This window comes from Sturnus vulgaris, chromosome Z (assembly GCF_052056855.1).
Source record: "Sturnus vulgaris isolate bStuVul1 chromosome Z, bStuVul1.hap1, whole genome shotgun sequence".
In the NCBI taxonomy this organism is placed as follows: domain Eukaryota; kingdom Metazoa; phylum Chordata; class Aves; order Passeriformes; family Sturnidae; genus Sturnus; species Sturnus vulgaris.
The window spans coordinates 1,170,788-1,194,423 of NC_142283.1; the positions used below are offsets into that span (position 1 = coordinate 1,170,788).

Sequence of the window (23,636 nt, forward strand, 5' to 3'; positions counted from 1 at the left end):
ATTATTATTATTATTATTATTATTATTATTATTATTACTGGCAGGTAAAACCGCAGGTTTTGGTGTTTTTATTTGTGTGTTCCTCTTGTTTCCACAGATGCCTTTTGGCATCCCTGGAATGGAGCACTTGTTATAAGTACATGCTATATTATTGGCATTTTTGCAAACATTGAAATGACTGCTACACCTATAATGTTGAAAAACCTTGCTGAATGAATATAGTTTCTTTTAGTTCTGCTATTAACAAAAATTAGAAGTGTGATAAATATATATTTTTCTTGGGCTATAACATGGTGATGTAGAAGGATTTTTGTTCATGTTACTAACTCAGAGAATGGTAAAAAAAAAAGATAATCAGGAAATTGTTCACATTCTTGGATTAACAGACACCAGAACCCCAGGGAAGGAATTTATTGGAAAAAAAATTGATTTACAGGTTGGGGAGGGATGATTTTGAATAATGCATGAAAAGTCTACGAATATGCAACATGTTGATGGTTTTAACCAAGTGTTCTCTGTGTTAGTGTGCTCTTGGCTGAATGTCAAGCACCAGGCCGCTATAACCTTTTGCTTTATTCTGTGCCTCTTATTGTCTTTTATTAAACTTTCAAAATTTTCCAGGAAAGTGAACCTTGTTTTTCACAGCACTGCAGTCCCAGAGGTCACAGCTTCAAATCCTTTGGAGTGTTTGTGCCAGGCAAGGACCTGGTGGGGCTTGGACCAGGATTCCTGCCTGGAATGAGCCTGTGCTCAGCTGGGATTCAGCTCTTCCCTCGGGGAGGAAGCAACAGGACAAGAGAAAATGCTGCCCAAAGTTGCAGCAGGAGAGGTTCAGGTTGGATACTGGGAGAATTCCTTCCTGGGAAGGGCTGTCCAGGGCAGGGATAGGGTCCCCATCCCTGGGAGATGGTTGGACTGGCTGGTTTTATGGATCTTTTGCAACCTCAGTGGCTCTGTGATTCTTATTTGCAGCTTTTCATGGAATCATGGAATTGTTTGGGTTGGGAAGGACCTTGAATCCCATTCAGTGCCACCCCTGCCATGGCAGGGACACCTCCCACTGTCCCAGTGTCCACCCTGGCCTTGGGCACTGCCAGGCATGCAGGGGCATTGTGACTTTAATTTCTGCACAGAGCCAAGGCCTGTAACAGAAACAAGCTTGTATTTCTCATTTTTGAAAGCTGCTGCAGTCCACGCTGCCAAACTGCATCCATCCAAACCATGAACGTTCCCTTCCCTTTTGGGAATGACTCTGAAGAGGCAGTAATTAGATATAAACACATCTTTTTTAACACAGCCCGTGCTCATGGATTAAGTGGAAAAATACATATTTTGTGTGTTTACATAGGGCTGGTTTTACATTCAATCTTTTTAGAATAACTAATTAAAAAAATTTAAATATTATAAAAATCCAACCTCCCCCTGCAAAAGAAACTCCAGGCAATCCCAAACAAAACCATAAACCCCATCAACACTTCAAGGAGAAGCATTGCTATTATGAAAGACAGCTCTTGAAGATTCAGTTACAGTGTTAGAATGCAGTTGTCATTTGGTAATTTCAGAACCATTTTGTCTTTGTGAAAATGCTGCAGCTTTGCTTTACAAAGTTGGGAATATTAGGAATACTTAAAAAGCTGACTGGGGAGGCAATTGGTGAATGTAACATAAACATGCCATAACAAACTGGCGTTTATTGGACAAATATTCATTAAGAGGTCAAGATCTGGGAAAGAGATGCTTTGCCATTAAGCTGCTGTGGGATTTGCTCTTTTTAAACTACACCAGGATTTGGGGACACTCCTGTTAAGACAAATATTCTTTGTTTCACCACATTCTTCAAAATTAATGCTGTTTTTTTGTTTTGTTGTTTGTTTTTTTTTTAATCGAGTATGTCATGTTTTAACCCCAGATTGCAGCTGAACACCACGCAGCCTCTTCCTCATTCCTGCCCCTCTCCTGGAGGGGAACTGTACCAAAAATGGGTTCAGAAAGGAGCAGTTTAATAACTGAAATAAAGCCAGCAATAGTAGTTAAAAACACGTATCTGATTTAATGGAGACAACAAATAGGAATAAAGTCAGTTAAGGCTAATGAGTGAGAGGTTGGCAGGCACAGGTGGCCTCAAGGAGGGGATCCCATGGCAGGGGGTTGGAACAAGGTGACCATCAGTGTCCAACCCGAATCATTCTGTGATTCTGGGACCCGCAGGGAGTCTGAGACTCCTTCCTTTTTGCACAACTCCCCTCCTGGGCACAGCCCTCAGGGCACTCGTGGGCAGCTGTTCTCTTTGGAGAGTGCTGCCAGATAAGCGCTTCTAAAATTAAATGTCTCGGTTGGCCTAGCAGACAAATCCACCCAAAATCCCACCACTTATCCTGAAACTCCCAGTATAATCTGATCTCTGATGCCTGGTGTCCCGTGGTGCTGCACAACCAGGGACAGCTGGGTTGTGATACACACTGGGATTTTTGTGGGGTTTTTTTTTTCGGGTGTTTTTCCCCCCTGACTCTTCTCTGAAGGTGGAGGAAGGTTTGGAGTCTGCATGGGGATTTCTCAGGGATGAGATCCTTTGGGGATGCGGGAGCCCAAAAGGTAATCCTGGAATCCCAGACTATTTTGGGTCCTAAAGCCTATCCTGCTCCACCCCTGCCATGGCAGGGACACCTCCCACTGTCCCAGGCTGCTCCCAGCCCCAGTGTCCAACCTGGCCTTGGGCATTCCAGGGATCCAGGGGCAGCCACAGCTGCTCTGTGCCAGCCCTGCCCACCCTGCCAGGGAAGCAGAGAAGAGTTGTAGAAGGATTAGTTTTTGCATCCTATCCCAGAAGGATGCAGAAGGGCTTTTTGGCCTGCTTAGTTTCGCAGAGGGGAGGAATGTGTTGGAACTGAGACAAGATTTTTTGAATATTTTAATACGAAATAAATTTTGTGTTTTCTGTCCGTGCTTCCATAGCATTGTCAGTGCACTGTGAACTAGAACAAGAACGATATATTAGATTAAAGAGGTGATCCTGTAAAGTGGCTGACACCTCACTTTGGTTAATTTAGGAAGCTTGGTGGTGACCTGACATGGCACTGGGGGGTGGCTGCAAACAGCTGGAAATGATTTGTGCTGTGTGTGCCCGAGGAGATGCAGCCACAATGATAAATCATCCATCTCAGTGGCATGCAAACCCAGCCTGTACACGATTGCTGCAGCACAGCTGGCATCCCAGCGTGTCCCCGAGTGCCCATCTGGTCACTCTGTGTGGCAGGGGGTGGCTGGACAGTGGTGACACACCAGGAGTGAGCAGGGTGCCACGTCTAACCTCTCCCTCTCTGACTGCTCCACAGCCCTGACAGAACTGTGAGCCTCTGCACTGACTTGAACTGAATATAAGTACCTTTCGAGGCAGATTTAAAAAAAAAAAAGTATTGTTTAAAGTTCAATAAGAGCCGCAGTGCTTCCTTCCTGGGGGTGGGAATGTCTCAGTAGGAGATGGGGAGCAGACAAGTGGCACCTTGCTGCCTGATCATCAGAGGGGGAATTCTGCATCAGGAATAACCACAACCAGCACCTCATGTCCAAATGGAGAGGGAAAAAACGATAGAAAGCAGTTTTAACCCTTTCATGTGGAATACTGTACACTTTCAGCCCATCTTGCAGGCTTCAAACAACAAGAAGAGAGGGAACGGCCCCAGGCTGGGCCAGGGCAGGCTCAGGGGGGACAGCAGCAGGAATTTCCCCATGGAAAGGGTGGGCAGGGATTGGAAGTGCCCAGGGAGGGTTGGATCCCCATCCCTGGAGGTGTCCCAGCAATTCCTGGAGGTGGCACTGGGTGCTCTGGGCTGGGGACAAGGTGGCATGGGGCACAGGCCGGACCTGATGATCTGGGAGGGATTTTCCAACCTCAGTGATCTTGGGATTCTGAGATTCTGCTGCCTTCTCATTGACTTTGCCCTACAGGTGGTTCATTTGTAGCCTTTGTGGCTACAAAAAAGTTCAAGGATGAAGCTTTTTCTGGTTGATTTCAACATGAACCAGACCAAAGTACAACAGCATTCAAAAAGGAAATCACAAGAGCTCCCCTAACCATGTCTTTGTCAGGACTGCTGCCTGCAAGGCTCCATTCAGAATTTCTCTCAAAGCTCAGTAATTCAGAGGTGCTGATTTTGTCATCATTCTTCACCAGAATGAGGATCTAATTTCTTTTCAGGTACCAAGTGTATTTGTTTATGCTTGAACCTCATAAAAAAGCAGCATTTTCACGAAATGTTGAATTGTTGTTTTATCAGCAAGAGTCCAGGGGTGAGGAGAGGCTTTTATTCTTGCTCTTTGATTCAGCAATATTTCAGTTGATTATTGATTAGTGACTTACTATCAGTACCCCTAGCATTAATATGAGAAAGTCAGAATATTGTCACTGATTTACTCTGGTTTAACCTACGCTGGCAGTTTGGTTTTAGGTGTTTTCTGGGTTGTTTGCAACCCCTCCATATTTTTTTCTGAGCAAATTGGCAATATCTTTTCCGAGGTGACATGGTGGTCCAAGAAAGCAGGTGTTGATAAATTGATAAATGGGAACACAGGGGATGGAAGTTGGAGCTAAAAGTGCTTTCAGTTTTCACAGAGCATCATCTGGGGTTCAGCCTGTGCTGACTTTACCTGTGGCCTGACATTATAATGATGCTTTCTTTCATTTTCTCTGCCCTCAAAGGACACATTTTTTCTTCTTTTTGCCTCTACTGGTTTGTATTTCAGATTTTTTATTTCTATGCTTTTGCTCCCAAGTGGACGAGGAATGGGGAATGGATGCACGTGGATCAAATCTCAAGGCACCACCAAAAATCCCCTCTGTGCCTTTCCCTCCATTTATTTACTAGCCAGGAGTGCTGAGGCATTGAACAGTGACATGAGTGACCTGACAGTGCTTAGAAAAGTGTGTGATGCTTCTGCCCCTTCCCAGGGCTGCTTAAATTTTTAACTGAGCCATGTGTCCGTTTTGGTGTGATTGCTGTAACTTTATGATCACTCATTGCTGCTGATGCTTCTCAGGAAATTTAGGGGTTATCTTCAAGTGGTTTTTGCTTAATCCTACATTCCCTCATCTCATTTTTCAATCTGGGATTGTCACATAAGTATCTTTACTCCTCCTTAAATTGGATAGAAGCCGCTCAACTGAGGACAAGCTGTTGGGGGATTTCTCAGATGAGCAGATAGCCTCTGCACCCCAGAAGGAGAAATGAATTAAGATGGCAAATCCTTTTTAATGATTACAATGCTAAAGCCCCAATCCTTCTGTAATATCTGGAATGCAACAGGCAGGAGCTCGTAATCAGCAAAGTGAGGCTTCACTGATGGTGCCATCAGCAGGTAGCAGGACAGGACTGGGTGTCTGATGCCTGCAGACTGGTGTGTGGCTGTGTCCTGCCTGATATTTAAGGATTTTGGAACCAGATGATCTCTAAAGTCTCTTCCAGCCCAAACCATTCTATGATTCTTAGGGCTCCCAGTGTGTCCAACCCACAAATCTCTTGAGGATGACCCCGAGCCAAGCTCCTGTAGTCACAGGGATGTGTGTGGGCTTTGGTGTCTCAATCTGAAACACAGACACTGTGATTCTGTGGGCGTTTCACAGATCTGGCCTGGCCTAGAGCTTCCCACTGCCAGAGGGCAGGGCTGGATGGGATCTTGGGAATTAGGAATTGTTCCCTGGCAGGGTGGGCAGGGCTGGGATGGAATTCCCAGAGCAGCTGTGGCTGCCCCTGGATCCCTGGCAGTGCCCAAGGCCAGGTTGGACACTGGGGCTGGAGCAGCCTGGGACAGTGGGAAGTGTCCCTGCCATGGCAGGGGTCGGATGGATGAGTTTTAAGATCCCTTCCAACCCAAACTGCTCAGTAATTTTAGGATTAAGAGCACCAAAACAGTTGATCCAGAAAGCTAGACACACACAAACTGAATTAGTGCTGAAGAAAGGAAACTGCTTTCAAATATTAGGCTCCAAAATTTGCAATGTCTTGTTTTCACATCAGTTAAGTTGAGATATTTAACATACATATATCTATCGCATCTATGTAAAATATAGATTACGAGATGCAAGAATACAGCAGGGATGGGGAACAAGGATGGAGCAGGGATGAGGCAGGGATAGAACAGGGATGGAACAGGGATGAGGCAGGGATGGAGCTGGGATGGGTCAGGGATGGAGCAGAGATGGGAGCAGGGATGGGGCAGGGATAGAACAGAGATGGATCAGGGCTGGAATAGGGCTGGAGCAGGGATGGAGCAGGGATGGAGCAGGGATAGAATAGAATGGATCAGGGCTGGAATAGGGCTGGAGCAGGGATGGAGCAGGGATGGATCAGGGCTGGAATAGGGCTGGAGCAGGGATGGAGCAGGGATAGAATAGGGCTGGAGCAGGGATGGATCAGAGATGGATCAGGGCTGGAATAGGGCTGGAGCAGGGATGGATCAGGGCTGGAATAGGGCTGGAGCAGGGCTGGATCAGAGATGGATCAGGGCTGGAATAGGGCTGGAGCAGGGATGGATCAGAGATGGATCAGGGCTGGAGCAGGGATGGATCAGAGATGGATCAGGGCTGGAATAGGGCTGGAGCAGGGATGGATCAGAGATGGATCAGACATGGATCAGGGCTGGAGCAGGGCTGGATCAGAGATGGATCAGGGCTGGAATAGGGCTGGAGCAGGGATGCAGCCGCAGCTCCGCCCGCAGCCGCCGCCCCGCTCTGTCCCGCCCCCGGCGCTCGGCGCTGCTGATGTGCCGGGCTCTGGTGATGTACCGGGCTCTGATGTGCCGGGCTTGGAGGGGCTCCTCGCCTCCCCATGGATAGCAAGGTTGCCCCGCGGCTCCTGCTGCTGCTCGCCTGCGCCGGGCTCGGCGGTTCCGAGGAGAACAGGTCGGTACCGGGCTGGGAGCGGGAGGAGCGCACCTTTCAAACGCTGCCCCCTTCACAACGCGACGGCACGGCTGTGCTTTCCTTCCTCGGTTTGAAAACACCCCGGGCTAATGCTGAAATTAATTATTTTTGAGGCAGGCGGTGCGTTAGAGCTGGGACTTTGTAACAATTTTGCGAATTTTGTGGATTTTTGTTTAAAATCGGGTGTTTCCTGTGCATCCGCCCCGCTGTTCATTCCGTTTTAATGAGTCCCACACCGACTTTCCCTGGTCCCTGGGAAAAGGGAGTTATAAATAGTATAGGAACAAGGGCGTGAAAACTACTCCAGGGAACACAGGCACGAAAATATTCTGCTTGTGTTGAATATCTGAGGCGTGAATTCAATATTGCAAGTGAGTATTAAACTTAGAAATTGACTGGAGAATTTGGTTTATTATTAGTAGCGCTGTTTCGCTCTCTAATGAAACACAAACAGCGAGCCCAGATCATAGCAGGGGGAAGAGGGGACTTTGTAGAGCCAAGCATTAGGAAAGTGAAAACAGCCTGAGCTGTATGAGTTGAATGATGCCCAAAGTCACCAAAAACACACAGAACGAACATGCTGATGAAGGTCGCAGCTGTCAGTAAAATCTGTGTATTTGAGGCAAGAAGGACATGTGGTGATTTGCTTAAGCTTGTATTAAGAGGTCTGGTAGCCAGTTACTGATAAATACTACAATATGTTTTCATTAAATAGCTTACTTGCTGCTCTCCTCTGCCATTTCTCGGATTTCTTACTGCTCTTCTTAGTATAATTCCACTATTTTTCTGGTTTTTGTTGTTGTTGGTTTTGGTTTGGGGTTTTTTTGTTTTTTGTTTTTGTTTTGTTTTGTTTTGTTTTCTTTTAATCAGTCAGACCAAAATCTGATAGAGAGCGAGCAGTGGAGCATTACCTGAACTTTATTGCAATAAATATTAACAGATGAAGACCTTGATGCCAGTGAATCACATGGGAATTTTGCCTCATTGGGATTGTGCCTGCAGAGTGTTAATTTGCTAGAACTTCTATGAGCTCAGTGTCTCTCTTTGTATTAAAAATGGAAGCTTGAGTATCCTCTTTTTCTGATCCAGACCTTGTTGGACATCCATTAAATTACAAATCAGCCCCAGTAATCAGTGCTTTGTAAAATATTTGTGGAAATCTGTCTCCCTGTGTTAAATCACACATTAAAATCCTCAAGAGCTGTGGGGTCTGTAGATAATTCTTACTGATGGAACTTACACAGAGGCATTTAAAAGGCAGTGATATTTTTTGTCAGGATGTTTCTTAGAGGGAGCCAGCTTTTTCCTTGAATCTGGTCTCTCCAAACTTACACATCTATAGCATTAATAACTTCACTGAAATGCCTTATGTTGAGTGTCCCTAGGACTGGAAGCAGTGCATTGTCCTCAGGTGCTCCTCACCTTTCAGAATTTTATTTTTAGTGCATTTGAGAGGTCACATGTTATTTTCCAGTTGGATATCTCATAAATTAGCTGTAACAAGTTCAGTAACCAGTTCAGCAGCCAGTGAGGAATTCTGCAGCTGTAGGTTATCATTCTTAGGGAGATGACTCTGAAGCAATGGAAATACAGAAATACTGTTTCTGTAGATGTGTTGGGCATTTTGCCCATCTGGTGCAGTTTATCAGAGCAGGGATATGAAGAGTGGAAGTGTGGACATGCATGAAAACTGCCTGTGGCCTCCACACCCAACTCCTGCTGAGTGCCAGGATTATTCCTGTGCTTATCTGGGTGGAGAAAATGCTGTTTGCATGGAAGTCCTCCAGAGCTGGAGTGTTTATCAACTTTTGCAGACAAACAAGCCAGACTCTGTTATCTTATGTAGATGGATAATGTCATCTGATAAGACGAAATTTACACGTCTTTATGCTTATAATCCTATTTAATTGGGTTTTACATAGTGATTAGTCATTCCAGTGCTTTGTATTAGGGCTAATCCAATTTCAAGTGGGTCCCTAACATGCTTGGTGTGGTAAATTCAACATACAACATACGTGCCTGGGTGCATCTGGGAGAGCTCTTTACCAGCTGGTAAGGGAAAATATGGCTCATCCAAATATGAACCACCTGTGATCAAATGAATTGGAAATTTCAGGCTAAGAGAGGCTGATAAAAGGCTCTCTAACTCAGTCTGCTAGAAATTATTTGCTGTGGAGAATGCTCTAGAGCTGGCTACTTTCTTTTCTCTTACACATGTAATTTTTATAATCTAAAGGAAATGTGTATTTTTTAGTTTGCAGCTATTTTCTCTTTATTCTTTGTTCTTGTTTGAATACTTTTGTTTCTGTGGGATGACAGGATGCTGAGGATTCCCCAGCTCACCTTTTTGGGTGGAAAAGCTGCTGTTTTGGAAGCAGGGTGGCCGTGGCCAGCCACAATTCCTGTCATGGGTCACACCCTGGTGGCACCTCAGGGTGCCAGAGCAGGTGACAGAGGTGACAACACCAACATCCACTGTGGCACAGGGTGATGGGTTTCCCTTCCTGATGGCAATTCGTGCCTCCTGCAGGGGGAGGGCAGGCAGCCAGCACTGCTAATTAACACAGTAATTAGCAGGAGGGCCTGGCTGTGGGGCTGAGTGTGTGGCTCCCAGGTCACTCTCTGCTCTGCATCCCTCCTGAAAACATGAATATTTCACCAGCTGTGCACATTCATCTCTGTTCGAGCCTCTTCATGCTGAAAGCAGAGATGTGACATCCCTCCCAGAGTGGCTGTGCCTACATGGGGTGAGGAGGAGCCAGGATCCATTTCTCTTAATGGGCAGTCACAAAAACAGAATTAACCTTTCCTCTTCCATGAACATCATAGAAACCTGTCAGGGAATGGGATGAATTGCACAATTTTACACCATTCTGCTTCCAACCCCTCAGTGTTTTAGGGCAGGTGCCACAGCATGGTGATATCCAAGCTGGAGTAAATGGGTGTGAGTGCTTAATTATTAATATATGCAGACAGTGCTTAATTATGCATGTGGAGAGGAGCTCAAAGTATAACTAAGCATAACCAGATAGATTATATATAGCTGCAACTAAGTACAACTTAAGTCAGAGTAACTAAATAATGTGCATTCATGTCTTTTTTGGCATGCTCTGGATTTGTAGCTATCATCATGGAAAAAAATGCCCCCCCCCCCAATTTTGCCTTTTTCAGCCTGAAGGCACAGCCTGTCATGAAGAAAGACTGGATGAGACAAAAAAAGCTGCATCAAATTGGAAGACCTATGTTCCTAACTGTGAAACAGCCCCAGAGAGGGTTTTGTTTAAGCAAGAAAACCAGTTTTGGTCCATTGTAGCCACACCTTTCGTTACCTGTGTGTCAAAATCTGAATATTTCCAACCATTTCTGAAGCCTGTTTGAGCATGAGCAGCCTCAAGCCTCCAGGCCAGCACTAACCCAAAAATCAGTGAGAGAAAGAGGACCCACTCTGGAAGTGCTGCTTGAAGCCACTGGGGTTTCAGAGCTGCAGCTGAGGACAAAGCTGTCCTCTCCGTATGTACATAAAACTGCCAGACGGATTTTGAGCAGAGTTTTAACTGTTCTGGATATAAAGTCTTTCAGCCTGGCAGCAATCCGGGTGGGCTCCAGGCTGCCCCACTATTGCTTGGGGTATTTATGTGCCCTTGAGGATACTGTGATGGAAAATGAGGTTGGGATCACTCCTGTGTGTGCCAGGGGGTCACACAGATCCCCCTGCCCGGAGCCCACCAGGGGAGGCTTCACCCGGCTGGCCAAGCACTCCCCAGGAGCACCAAGCCCCGACCGTGCAATTCCAACAATTTATGGTGAAATTTGCACCTGAACACTGAGAACTGCCCTAATTCCTCATATCGACATGCCAGCCTCGGTGTAAATACTTCCACAATTTTTTCTGCTGTGGTGGTTTGGAAAGATGGTAAGGAAGGGGGCAGAGGAAGAAGGTGGAAGTGTATTTCCATGTGCAGTGGGAGGTGAGGCAGGTCTGGAGGGGCACAAGAAGGGCAGGATATGCACGGTCTGTGGGCTGGTGCTCAGCTGGGAGAGTGGGAATTCTGCTGGAAATCTTGGGAAGGGGGAAGAGACCACCAGAGGAGCAAATCAATCCAGTGAAGGGGGATGCAGGTCTCAAGGAAGCCGCTATAATGTAGAAAGTGTTCATGAAGTCATGGAGAGGAGTCTGGTCCCGAGTGAGTCCTGTTTTATTGAGCTTTGGTCTTTAGGTGTTTGCTGGTGTTTGTGAATCCACTGGGCTTGAGTTTCTAGCTCAGGAAAGCTGATTGTGCTGACACCAGCTGAGGAACTATGGCTGAGAAGGGAATCAAATGCTGAAAACTGCATGAGCCTGGTGGCTGTTCTTCACCCGAGCCCCGCCTTGCAGTGACTTCCATGGCATTTGTTAGTGCCTGGGACCATCCAGGAGCTGCCTTCACACGGTGTAAATCTGTGCCTGAGGCTTGCCCAGCCCCTGCTTGTGCTCCAAATCCAGCTCTGGTTGTGCTCTGATCCTCCCTGGGGAACGAGGAGGGTGCTGAGCTCTCCTTGGTTCCCCTGCTTGTGCACTGGAACTGGATCTGTCCCCATCCCTGTCCCAGAGCATGCCAAAAAAGATGTGAATGCACATTATTTAGTTACTCTGACTTTAGTTGTCCTTAGTTGCAGGTGTATATATAATCTATCTGGTTATGCTTAGTTATACTTTGAGCTCCTCTCCACATGCATAATTAAGCAGTGTCTGCATATATTCATAATTAAGCACTCATAGCTGAGATCCCATGGGATGGGACAGGAGGGGTGATGAAGCCTTTTGTTGTTGGAACCCAGAATCCTGGGAGTTCTTGAGCTTTCTGTGCTTTCTGGCACTGACCCCCAGGAGAACACTGCTTTGGACCTGAGGCCTTGGAGAAGGATTCCAAAATTTGAGTGATGGAGTTAAAATCACGGGTGTGGAGTTAAACAGAAGTGTGTGATTGCACATGGTGAAGGATTTGGAATTTGGGATTTTAGAATACAGCAAAGGGTATGGGACAAGATGGAAGATTTTGGGTGTTGTCTCCTTTCTATGATTCTCTTCTCCTCCATGGTTTCAGGTGGTTTTTGGTTGGACAGTCAGTGCTGCACTGGGGGTCACAGGAGTTTGGTTATTGGGTCAAAAGTATCAATAATACAGGTGTCAGTTCCTTATTGGACTGTTTGGCTTTTAAACACCTTGTAACCAGCTCGGTTCAGCTCCATTCTGCTCACTTTTAGCTGGGAGTGCTGCAGAACTCTGTACTTTAGATAAGATTTAATAAACAACCAAGTCCCAATGAGAAATTCATCTCCTTCATGTTTTTAATCCTGACTCTGAGTGAAGGCAGAAGGAAACGAAGACAAGCCACTGATTAAGTGCTGCAGTTGTCACATTTACATTTTGTCACCGTGGTAAGGACAGCCTGTCAGGGCTGGTCCAGCTGAAAATGAGGCACTTATAGCCGGGCTACAGCAGCTTTGGGATAATTTGGGATAATCTGGGATAACAGCCCTGTTCCTGTGGCCTTCACCAGCCAAGGACCTGAGCTACCTGTGGAATGTTTTGTGGAGTGAAGCAGCAACAGGAGCTTTCCCCACTGAGCTTGCTGCAGACTTTGAATTCAGATGCTGCACAGTAAATATTTTTCTCCTCTCTCCTAGGTCACATGAATTTTCAGATCAAGATTCTCTCCAGAGAAATGGTAAGGCTTTTGGTGTGCTCAGTCCCTGGATGCTGGTTCTGTTAGTGTGGCTGTAGGAGATTTCATTCCCAGATTCTGCTTCTCTTGGCATTGGAGACTCTTCTGTCACATGTTATGTTAAAGCATAACCCTCTTAAAAATACCCTGTACAGGATTTACCTGTTAAAATAATAATTTACTGTCCAACTCTGAGCTGCATTGAGAATGTGGAAGGAAAAAGCCTTCAGCTTTTTTTTAACCAAATGGAAACAGAGTTAAATGTATTTGCTGCAAGTCAAATATTTTCCAAGGCGAAATCAGTGATTCTGACTTACACATTTTGTGCAGAGATAATTATTGTTTGCATAAGAACTTGAAAGATTTTATAAGTGTGTGTTTTTACAAACGTGTGTTTTTATAAATGTGTTTATAAATGGATGTTTATAATATGCTAATAATGAAATAACACTCCTTCTTCTGCAGGTTACACAGGCCATGTGAAGCCGAAGTTTAATGTCAGTCAGGTGGCAATTGCACAGGTAATGTCTGGAGGACTGGATCTGTGAAGCCTTTCACATCACATTTAGGTCTTTCAGCTTACATTTACTATATAAAGTTAATCTGTTTTAGTTTGTTTACAAGAAACAGCCAACCAAAAAAACAATTGTGATACAGTTCTGCCTCACCACTTGTGCAAATATTCCCTGCTTTTCTGAGGCCTGAGGTGACACCTCAGGTGCTGTTGCTGGTGCTGGCTGGCCATGGGTTTGGGCACAGGCTCTTTCTGGAAGGACAAAATCCTTATATCCATATTCTCTACAATGGGATTTGACTGCTGTGACCAGTCTTGTTCTCATATCAGCTGGTACTGAGGGAAGAGCTGAAGCAAAACATCAGATTTTTAGTTTTTTTTCCTGATACCAGGCAGTAGGTCTTGTCAAAAACTGAGCACAAAAGGCTTCCTTCCCAAAAGAAAATCACTCACCAAAAGTGATGCATTCCAATGTTAGTAACAAGTTGAATAAATGTCTCTCATGTGGATTTCTGAGGTGACATTTGTATAAATACACTGATAGCCACTCAGCACATTTCCTGACCATGATCTTGCCTTGCTTTCAGCTTGCTGCTGTCAGTGCTTACTAATTTAAATCCTTAAAACATCCCTGTGCCACATGTAAGGTCCAGTATCAAAAGGGATCTTTCAGGGTCTGAGCTGAGAGTTATGGTTTGCTAATCTAAGCAGCACAAAAAAAGAAAAATCTCTCTTTAAGCCAAGACAAAACCTTGGGGCTTAACTGGTGGCCCTTCTGGAGCCTGGTAAGATGCTGTTTATGACTGGGACTCAGAAAACCTTTCCTGTTTTAATGTGGACTTGTTAGAAACAGTCATGCAGATATTGTGTGTGTTTTCCTGTTTGGATAGGGCAGAGATGGTGACTGGAAATCTGAGTGTGAAATCCGAGGATGCCAGTTAAATTCTTTAGTTCTTTCTGAGCCCTAAGTCCAAATGTCCTTTTGCTGTGAAATTTGGCTTTTAAGGGATGGCGTTTTTCTGGGGTCTGCAGGGGACAGGGAAGCTGCAGCCCCCGGGTTTTAATCCTGCAGCTGGTTTTGTGAAAGCAGGGATCCCTGCTTGATCCACCCCATCCTGCAGCAGGCATTTCCCTGATTTAAAGCCGTGGTGAACCAAGCTACCTGCAGCCAGGTGTGCACTCAGACATTCCTCTCACCTTCCAGCATGGTGGGCTGGCACAACCTGAGTCCTTTCCAGTGGGCTGAAGCAATTCTTAGAGGTCTAGAGAGACTCCTGGAGAGTTTTCAGCTGAGGGGAGCACCTTCTGTGCTGGGGCTGGATGGTCTGTGATGTGACACTAATTTTAGAAAAAATTAGGATTTTAGGCAAAAGATAGATTTGCTGGAATTAATTAAAGCAGGTAGATAAATAGGCCTTGCTGGAAATAATTAGGAGTTAGTAGAAAGAAGCTGGACTTGAGATAGTTATCTTGAATTTAAATGACTAATTGCTTGTCACCTTTATGTTTGCTCAGCTGGATTTGCAGTGAGAAAAGGAGAAACTGATAAACAGATCTAAATAAACACACACAATTGTGAATCTTTTACATCTCGAAACCAACTCAAAAAGTCACAAAGGGAGGAAATTAGAGATCTCCCAGAGATCATTTGTGTTGTCATCTATGGGAGGGGTTGAAAGTTCAGGGCGAGGAAGACTCGCCTTACTTTCTATTTTTATGACCCCTCCCCGTAAAAAAAGACCACAGACCCAATTCAGGGAGCAAACCATGCATGATTAACAGCCATTCAAGCTAATTACCATGGGGAGCAGGGAATGGGAGGTGCTGGTGCTATGAATAAGCAATAATTTAAAGCTTTCGTAGATAAATGGACTCTGTGACCACTTGTGATTTTGCAGTGTTTTAGGGGATTACCCCATGCAGTTTCCTAGTGAATTAGACGTTACACTTTCTAACTTTAAATTGTGAGAGAGCCTCTTGTCCATCACAGTTAGACGGGTGTTAGAGCAATACCCGTATTTTAATAGAGCAGTGGGAAGGGGATGCAGCCAAGCCTCCCTGTGCTTCCTCCATCCCCAGCTGGCTCCCGTGCTCTGCCGGGATGCCGAACTGCTGAGCCCACCTCTCCTGACGGCGACCCTTTGTGTGCTCCCCCAGGTTGGCAGCCCCAGCTGGAGCAGGGGAGGGCAGGGGGAAGGAGCAGCCTGGGGGTCGTTCCCCCAGAGCCCCTGCAGCCCCCTGAACGTCACCATCAACGGCAGCCCCTGCATCCTCTTCTGGGCCAGGAGGATCCTCATCAGGCTGCAGAACCACAGCCAGCTGGACCTGACAGACAGGACCTTTGGGGTCCACGCCACCGTGGATGTCGGGGACTCGAACTGCAGCCAGGACAGCGCCCTGTAAGGGGAATTCTGCTCGGCTGGGTAACCAGATAACCACTCTGGGAAGTGCTCGTGGCAGTGATGCCTTCAGACTTTAGCTTTTATATTAGCTTTTTATATTTTTAATATTTTTTATCTATATTTTTATCTATATACATATATTTTAATATTCTTATATATTTTAACATTTTTATTGATTTATATATATAATTTATATATATAATTTATATATATATTTATATCTGTTCATATTTTTATTTATTTATATATTTATATATATTTTTACATTTTTAATTAATTTTTATATATTATTTTAATATATTTATGTATTTTCATATTTTATTTATTTATATATATTTAATATATATTTCTATATATATTTTATATATATACATATACTTATATTCTTATATATGTTTATATGTTTATTTATTTTTATATATATTTTTATGTATTTCTAATATATATTTATATATTTTTATTTACTTTTATATATTATTTTTAATATATATTTATATTTTTATATATTCTTATAGATTTTAAATATATTTTAATATATTATTTTTATATTTAGCTTTTATGTTTTTCAAATCCTGTTCTGCTTTACTGCCTAACTCTAAACTCCCTATAAAGCGTTAGTTACTGTCTTCACGTTTTGGTCACACAAAACAATTCCTCTATGCCTGTGGTCCAAGGACACAGCACAGCCTCAAAAGTATCAATAAAAGTTACTTGGGGGAACAAACTGGGGGTAAATGACTTCATTACCTGAAGCTGTAATTGGAGATTAGCCCCTGATATGTAAATGGGGTTAAAAATTTATAAATTATATAATGATTATTGTATCATAATATTAGTAATTATTAATGTCATTACACAATAATATTAATAATATTAAAATATAATATTAATAAAATTAAAACATTATACTATTATAATAGTGTACTATTATAATAATATAATATTAGAACAGTATAACAATAGTTAATATTAAATTACTATAACTATTAACAATTATATTTTATTATTAATAATAAAAATGTAATCTATATTATAAAAATTTAAATTTAAAATTTTAAAATGAAATTTTAAATCTATATATAAAATTTTAAATTAAACAGATTTATAATTGTGTGAAAAACTCATGACCATTGTCCATCCTGGGTGCAGCCCCTGAGAGGCTTTGACAGCCCAAGGTGTATCTATTGAAGGCCTTTAATAAATTCCCACTTTATTCTTTTCACTCTGCCTAGCCTCTGTTCCAGGAGCCACCCCAAGGCATCAGGAGAAGCTGCAGAGCCCCAGTCTTTTCCTGATGAAGTCCTGGCACTGCAGGCAGCAGGGGCTGTGTAATTCAAGCCCAGCACACTCATACTCGGTTGTGCAGTGTGTGAAATCCCTCCTGGGGCAGCCAGCTGTGCTCTCAGTGCCCCGGGGCTGAAGCTGTTGCCCTGTGTCAGCTCCAGATGTTTCACACAGCTGCTTGTGGGGTTGGAGAGGGGATCCTGCACTGAATGTGGGGCTTGAGTGCTGCCCATGAATAATTATCCCTTCATGGGGTGTGTGCCAGTCAAGCCTTTTTGGGCTGCCTAAAAACAGAGGCCAAACAAAATTAAGATAATAAAAATCAGTTCTATTTATTGAAGGACTTTCAGGTGTATTTAGGGCAGACAGAATCTCCTGGGGGCTACACCCAAACTGGACCCTGGGTCACAGTTTTCACACTTGGATAAGTCTGGTCCATTTCCATACTGGGGTTAATCTCCCAATTCCAGCTCCAGGTCATGAAGTCATTTACCCCCAGTTTGCTGCCCCAATCCCTTTTGTTTCCATCTCTCAGGCCTGGGGCAGTGAGGGGTCCTTGATTGCCAGCCTGGAGAGGAATTGTTGTGTGTGCCCAAAATGGGAGAGCAGCAGCTCACACTGGCTGTGGAGTTTAGAGTCACACACCAAACAACTGCAGGGTTACAAACACATTAAAAATATAAAAACTGAAATGCCAAGGCATCACCAGCAGTGCTGCACAGGGTGCAGGTCTGTATTTGGATGGTCACCCCAAATCCCAAAATCCCAGATGATCCTTGAGGGGCTGGAGACAAAGAGTTTGCATGTGGCACAGGAGTGTCTGAAAACCTGAGCTCTGCACACCTGCCTGCCATTAATTCCTTCACTACCAACAGCATTTTGCAGCTTTGCTCAGTGTTTCTCACCCTGAGTGAGAAGCATTCAGCAAAATTCTGCTTTTTGTGCTTCTCACGCTGAGTGAGAGCTCAACACGGACCCCACTGCATCCAAAATCCTCCAGAGCCTTGGCTGTTCTAGGAAGGCAGGTGGTATTTTTAAGTTTCTTTTCCCACGTGCCTGATTGCTTCTCTCCCCCCATGCAGTGTGAGCCTCGTGGCTCACACCAGATTCCACTCTGGGAGGCCTAAAAATCAAGAGGTAGATTCCTAAATAAACATCAGCACTGATTCGACCCCATAAAGGAAGTTTAAATCTGTAGTGACACACACAGCAATAAAAATAACATGATCGAAAACCATCAGTTTCATTTATTTCCTATGCAACATTTCAGCTGTACATCTAAACATGTTTTCACTGAAAAGTAGGTGTTACCTCTTTCTGATTGTACAACACAAGGTGCCCAGACATTTGGGTGAGGTTACCAGAAAGCTAAAAGTGAAACTGAAAAATAACCCAGCATCACAATATTCAGTAAGGCAGTTTGAATATTACATCATCATTCACATAAGGAATATTACATCATGTGAAATAATCCAGCACTCTTTTGACAGGCAGAGGGAGAGAATGGAATAAACTTATGTTAAAAATCAAAAAGTGATAACAAACATTCCACCCTGTCTTCTGCCCTACAATTTGAAAATAATCTTAGTCTGATTAGTATTTTAACCTAACAGAAAATAAACGAAGGCAAAATTAAGAGTTTCAAACCACAGAGAATGGTATCAGATACAATAATCCAAGCTGCATTTTTTTTTTCTAGTTGAATGGCACATTTGCCTGTGTCCAATCCTCAGCCAGCTCTGACTTCCCTTTGTAATAAAGCAAGGGATGGTCTGGAGTCAGTGTCCTGTCTTAGGGGACCAGTGCTACCCAACACGTCTGGATCACCTGGGAAATTGTGGAGCTAGCTGTTTTTTATTTTGATTGTTTTTCTGTTTGTTTGTTTTGAAGTTTTTGTTGTTGGTTTTGTTTGTTTGTTTTGTTTTTATTTCCTCAAGCATTCTTCAGCTTTAATTTTGGAGGCCTTTCAGAACCTGCATGCTTTCACTGTGCTTTTTTTTTTTTTTGGTCTTCCTTGAACAATGAGAATTTCCATGCATGTTTTAAGAGGCAAGATATTACCTTTAAGTGAGATGAATATATTCAGCCTAATCATGTACTGCATTAGTTATCCTGATAGGGTCTTTCACTTTATTTTCACTTTATCCAGGTGCCCAAGGCTGCTGCAGGTGAGCACTGCAGAGCTGCCTCACAGCCAGGGCGTCTGTGACGAAGGAACATGGAAATCTGAGCTCTCACCTCTTCTTTCTTCCATGCTCTGATGTTTAAAAAGAGGAGGACAAGGTTTACACTTCCCAGTGACAGGCAGGGGTGACGCTTGACTGAGATGTCATGGCTCGAGGAGGGGAGCACACATCCCCCGAGCCCAATTATCAGCCAAGGTGGGAAGCAGTGGGACTGAGTTGTGTTGGAAGTTGAACACGAATTTCTATTCTTTCTGGGTAGCCTGGGCCTCGTTCCAATTAACAGGTGAACTAGAACGTTTCACTGGAGGAATATTTAATCCTTTCAGGTTTTTTCCCCACTGACTTTAAGGGTAGACTGAGCAAAAAATTTCCACGTATAATTGAGCTTAATCTTTCTGTGCTGCTTTTTTCTCTGAAGGTTTCTGAATTTTTTTTCCTAACCTGATGTTACATGCGTTTTGACCTAGGCTTTCCCTGAAGTTTGGTGACATTGGCAATCTAAAGGGACTTGTTATCAGGTAAGTTTATAAAATAAAAACCTTACTAGATAATAACACAGTGTTAAGATACATTGTTATGCAGCTGCTTGGGGAATCAAAAGGAATTTGTTTAAGCAAAAATGTTGTGGGAGAAACTCCTGTATAACTGAAACACCTCCATTCAGCACGTCTGCCTTGTTTCATTAAGGCATTTTTTCTTCTGCATTGACTTTTCTACTCATGGAAAAGTTTGGGTCATTTCTTTTGTGTAGAATCTTCCCTTGTCTGAGATTTTAGCTGAACCTTGCTACTTCACTACAGGCTCTGACCTACTTTATGTTTGCTTCTTGGTGGTAGAAGAGAACAGCATTTCTTGATAAGTGACTTTGCACACATCAGGTGGAGGTTGGGTACAACATCAGTGTTGCATTCACAATTTCCCCAGTAATTACACAAAATCCCCTCATAGTCTTCTTGCTTTGTGGGAGAAGCCAGACTCCTTCAGTTGCCACAGCAAATACAGAATCCCAGAATCCCAGGATATTTGGGGTTGGAAGGTGTCTTGGTTTGAAAGACAGGTGTTTGCTAAGACAGGCAGAAGCTTCTCTTTTTTTGAAAATGCAGAATGTAAACCCCCTCCCTCCAAATAACTTCATTTATGAAATGAAGGGGCTCTCAGGCAAGGATATGGGAATAGGAATAGCAGTTCTTTGCCAGGACAATGCCAATAGCAATGCAGTATTGCAGAGAACAAACCCAGAGCAGGGGCAGAGGGAGAATCCAAGGTGCCCCCGTCAGTCAGGCAGGGTTGGTGCAGTCCCATTCCATGGTGGCTGCATCCTCCTGCAGTGACAGATGTGGTTCTGCTGGAGCAGGGCTCCTGCACAAGGTGCAGTTTTCCTCCAAAGCTGCAGGGATGATGTGCAAGGCTCTGGTTTTCCTCTGGGATGCAGTGGGAAAAGGCTGCTCTGCTGTTCCAAATCTCCCCTTTGATCTGGGTAGGAAATGCTCGGCTCCTGCCCTGGCTGGAGCATCTCCCCATGGGATGATGGAATTTGATCAGCCCTGCCCTGGGACTGCATGGCCATGAACAGGAGAGATCTCCTGGAGGGAGGATGGGCTGTGGGCAAGATAAAGAACACTGCAACAGCTGGGTGAACAGCTGGGATAGAGCACACACTGCTGGGCACTGCCTGGGCTGCACACTCACACACAAGGGATGTCTGGAGATGCTCTGATCCATCCCCCTGCCCAGGCAGGAGCACAGCAACCTGTCCAGCTGGGGCTGGGATGTCTCCAGAGAGGGACACTGCCTGGGCAGCTGTTCCAGGGCTCTGCCACCCTCTGTGGAAAGTTATCCCTCCCTTTCCAGACTCCATGGAAAGAGCAGGAGCTCACTCTGATACAACCTGCTCACACCAGCGAGTCGCATGAATCCCAAGGCATGAATTTAACAGCTGCGACCCTCTGGCTCATTCCCTGCCTCCTCTCTGTTCCCACACGGCATTCCCAGGCTCCTGCTGACCACCAGCTCCTACCAGCTGTCCGTGCAGAGCTGGTTCAGCTTGCAGAGGCTGCAGCTGCTCTACAACCACTCGGTGCAGGCGACCTTCAGCGCCCCGGGGATGGGCGCGCCCGCCACCTCCTCCTTCCGCTGCCACCACCTCAGCAGCCTGCACAGACACGATGCTCTGCTGGTCCCCAGCTCTGCAGACGACCTCTCCCACCTCTGGGAGGTCACCTTCATCGACTTCCAGGTGATGCCATGCGTTTCAGCCTGCTGGATTCCCGTGGATGGGTGGAGGGGAGGTTTTGTCTTTCTGTTTGTCGCCTTCCATGCTCATTTTACATTTGTGCCTTACCTGTGATGCCTTCTGGGGCTACCTAAAAACAGAGGCCAGACAACACTAAGACAGCAAATATCAGTTCTATTTATTGAAGGGCCTTCAGGTACGTTTAGCCCATCCAGGGGCTGCACCCAAACTGGACCACGGGTCACAGTTTTCACACTTGGATAAGTCTGGTCCATTTCCATACTGGGGTTAATCTCCCAATTCCAGCTCCAGGTCATGAAGTCATTTACCCCCAGTTTGCTGCCCCAATCCCTTTTGTTTCCATCTCTCAGGCCTGGGGCAGTGAGGGGTCCTTGATTGCCAGCCTGGAGAGGAATTGCTGTGTGTGCCCAAAATGGGAGAGCAGCAGCTCACACTGGCTGTGGAGTCACACACCAAACAACTGCAGGGGTACAAATGTATGGAAGATATAAAAACTGAAATCCTAAGGCATCACATGGAGCACGAAATAGAAACTAAGACTTTTCCTGCCCTCATTAATGGCTGTTCTGTGTAGTCTTTCTGCTTGTGTTCCCTCTAGTGGCAAGCGAATCTAATTTCCTGTCTCAGACTGTTCTGAGCTGAGCTCTCACCAGTAACAGCACCACACACCCAGGCACGGGGCTCATCTCACTTCACTTTTGATGCTTAGGAATTTTAACCTTGTGCCCTGGCTATAGTCACCCCAGCCTGCCTCTAAAGCCATTGGATAATTCCCCTGACCCATCTTAAGTCCTTATTTTAGGATGAGATTAATAATCTGCTGAAAGTGCCAATTCTTCTTTGTTTGACAGTGAGGGAGCCTCAGATGGCAGGATTAGAGTGTCTTGCATTTAGATACCTGAGTCAGAGGGCATGAGGAGCTGAAAAAGGAATGGGAAAAGCTGATCCCCTTTTGTCACCGTGTGAGAAATGTCCGTGGACTGACTTAGTGAGGCAGAGAGTCAATTCCCTGCGTGCCAGAGTGCTAAAATCCATATTAGAACTGAAGCCACGAGTAAAACTTTGTGTTTTCCATAGCTGGGTGCAGCTTCCTGTACTTCAGCTGGTTTGCTGCCACATATCCCCCATGTGGAACTGGTGAGAAAAATCTTGTCCTAGGGCAGGCACCTGAGAATATTTCCTGGATTGTCGTGTTGAAATTCATGCAGTCTGAGGCAGAGACTCTGGAGACTCTCAGCAAGTGATGCTGGAGATGCACAGTGAACCAGGCTTGCAATTAAACATTGCTGGGGCACCAAGAGTGAGTGTGGGAGGTTTTGTTTGGAAGTCAGCCTCAAATCCTTTGGGCTGCAGAGTGGAGGGGATTAGAATAGCTGTCAGTTTCAGAAGACTGACCTGGATAATCTCTGAGCATTAGCTCCAGCCATCAGCGGGAGACAAAAATTTGCAGTGTGCAGGTGAAACCAGAAATCCTCACTGCCACCAGGAGCAAACTGATGGAGCACCAGGGCTTGATTTAACGTGACCCCTCTTGTTCCCCCTGCAGATTCAAGGTTTTAACGTGCAAGAAGGACATTTTGCCTACGCCAGAGACTGTGCATCCTTCTTCTCCCCAGCAATCCTGATGGGGCTGGTGATGTCCCTGGTTCTGCTGCTGGTCCTGGCCTATGCCCTGCACATGCTCCTCCACCTGAAATCTCTCGACAGGCACTACGAGTGCAAAGCTTCTCCTGCCTATTTTGCACAGATGAAGGACAGTGACATGGGGGATGAGAAGGAGCCGCTGAGGAACAGTGGAAATGAGTCCTATGAACTCAGGAACCAACAGTTTGGTAAAATTTATATTTAGATGTTTTCCATGTTTAGTGTTTCCTTCTGCTGGCACTGTTGTATGTAGTCTGTGCAGATTATTTTTACCAGCTGATGAAAGAAAAAGTAGGTAACAGATTGTTTAACCAGTTATTCACTGATAATCATCTGAAAGAGGCCTTGGGAAAGAAGCTGAGAAAAAAAAAATCCATTGTGAGTATGAGGTATTCATGTTGTGGGACTTTATTCCTCAGGCAAAAGCCAAAATGCATAGCTCTTCATCCAGGTCTTGAAGAGAGAATCTGTAATGGACACTTTGAAATTAAATAAAGGTTAAACAATCCCCCAAACCAAACTCTTTGTTTATTCTTTCAGAAGTCAAGATTTCCCCTAATTTTATATTTGCTCTGTGTCCTGACAAAACAGCAACAGTTTCTTCCTCAGGATGTATTTTCCTTTTATTTCCCAAGTCACAACCCCTCCTTTTTTGCCCCCATAAACTCATTTTCCTACTCTGGAATCTTCAGGGCCCCACACAGGGTGTGTTTTTATCCACTGCTTATATG

General features: G+C 44.7%; 1 protein-coding gene across 1 annotated transcript; it reads left to right on the forward strand.

The window, feature by feature from the left end:
- Positions 1-6,721: 6,721 nt before the first annotated feature.
- On the forward strand, positions 6,722-23,420 carry LOC106859341 (V-type proton ATPase subunit S1-like protein). The gene is made up of 7 exons (XM_088157329.1): positions 6,722-6,895; positions 12,584-12,624; positions 13,087-13,142; positions 15,293-15,534; positions 19,475-19,525; positions 21,000-21,243; positions 22,808-23,420. The coding sequence occupies exons 1-7, from the start codon at positions 6,822-6,824 to the stop codon at positions 23,108-23,110; spliced, it is 1,011 nt and encodes a 336-aa protein (XP_088013455.1). The 5' UTR covers positions 6,722-6,821; the 3' UTR covers positions 23,111-23,420.
- The last annotated feature ends 216 nt before the right edge of the window (positions 23,421-23,636 follow it).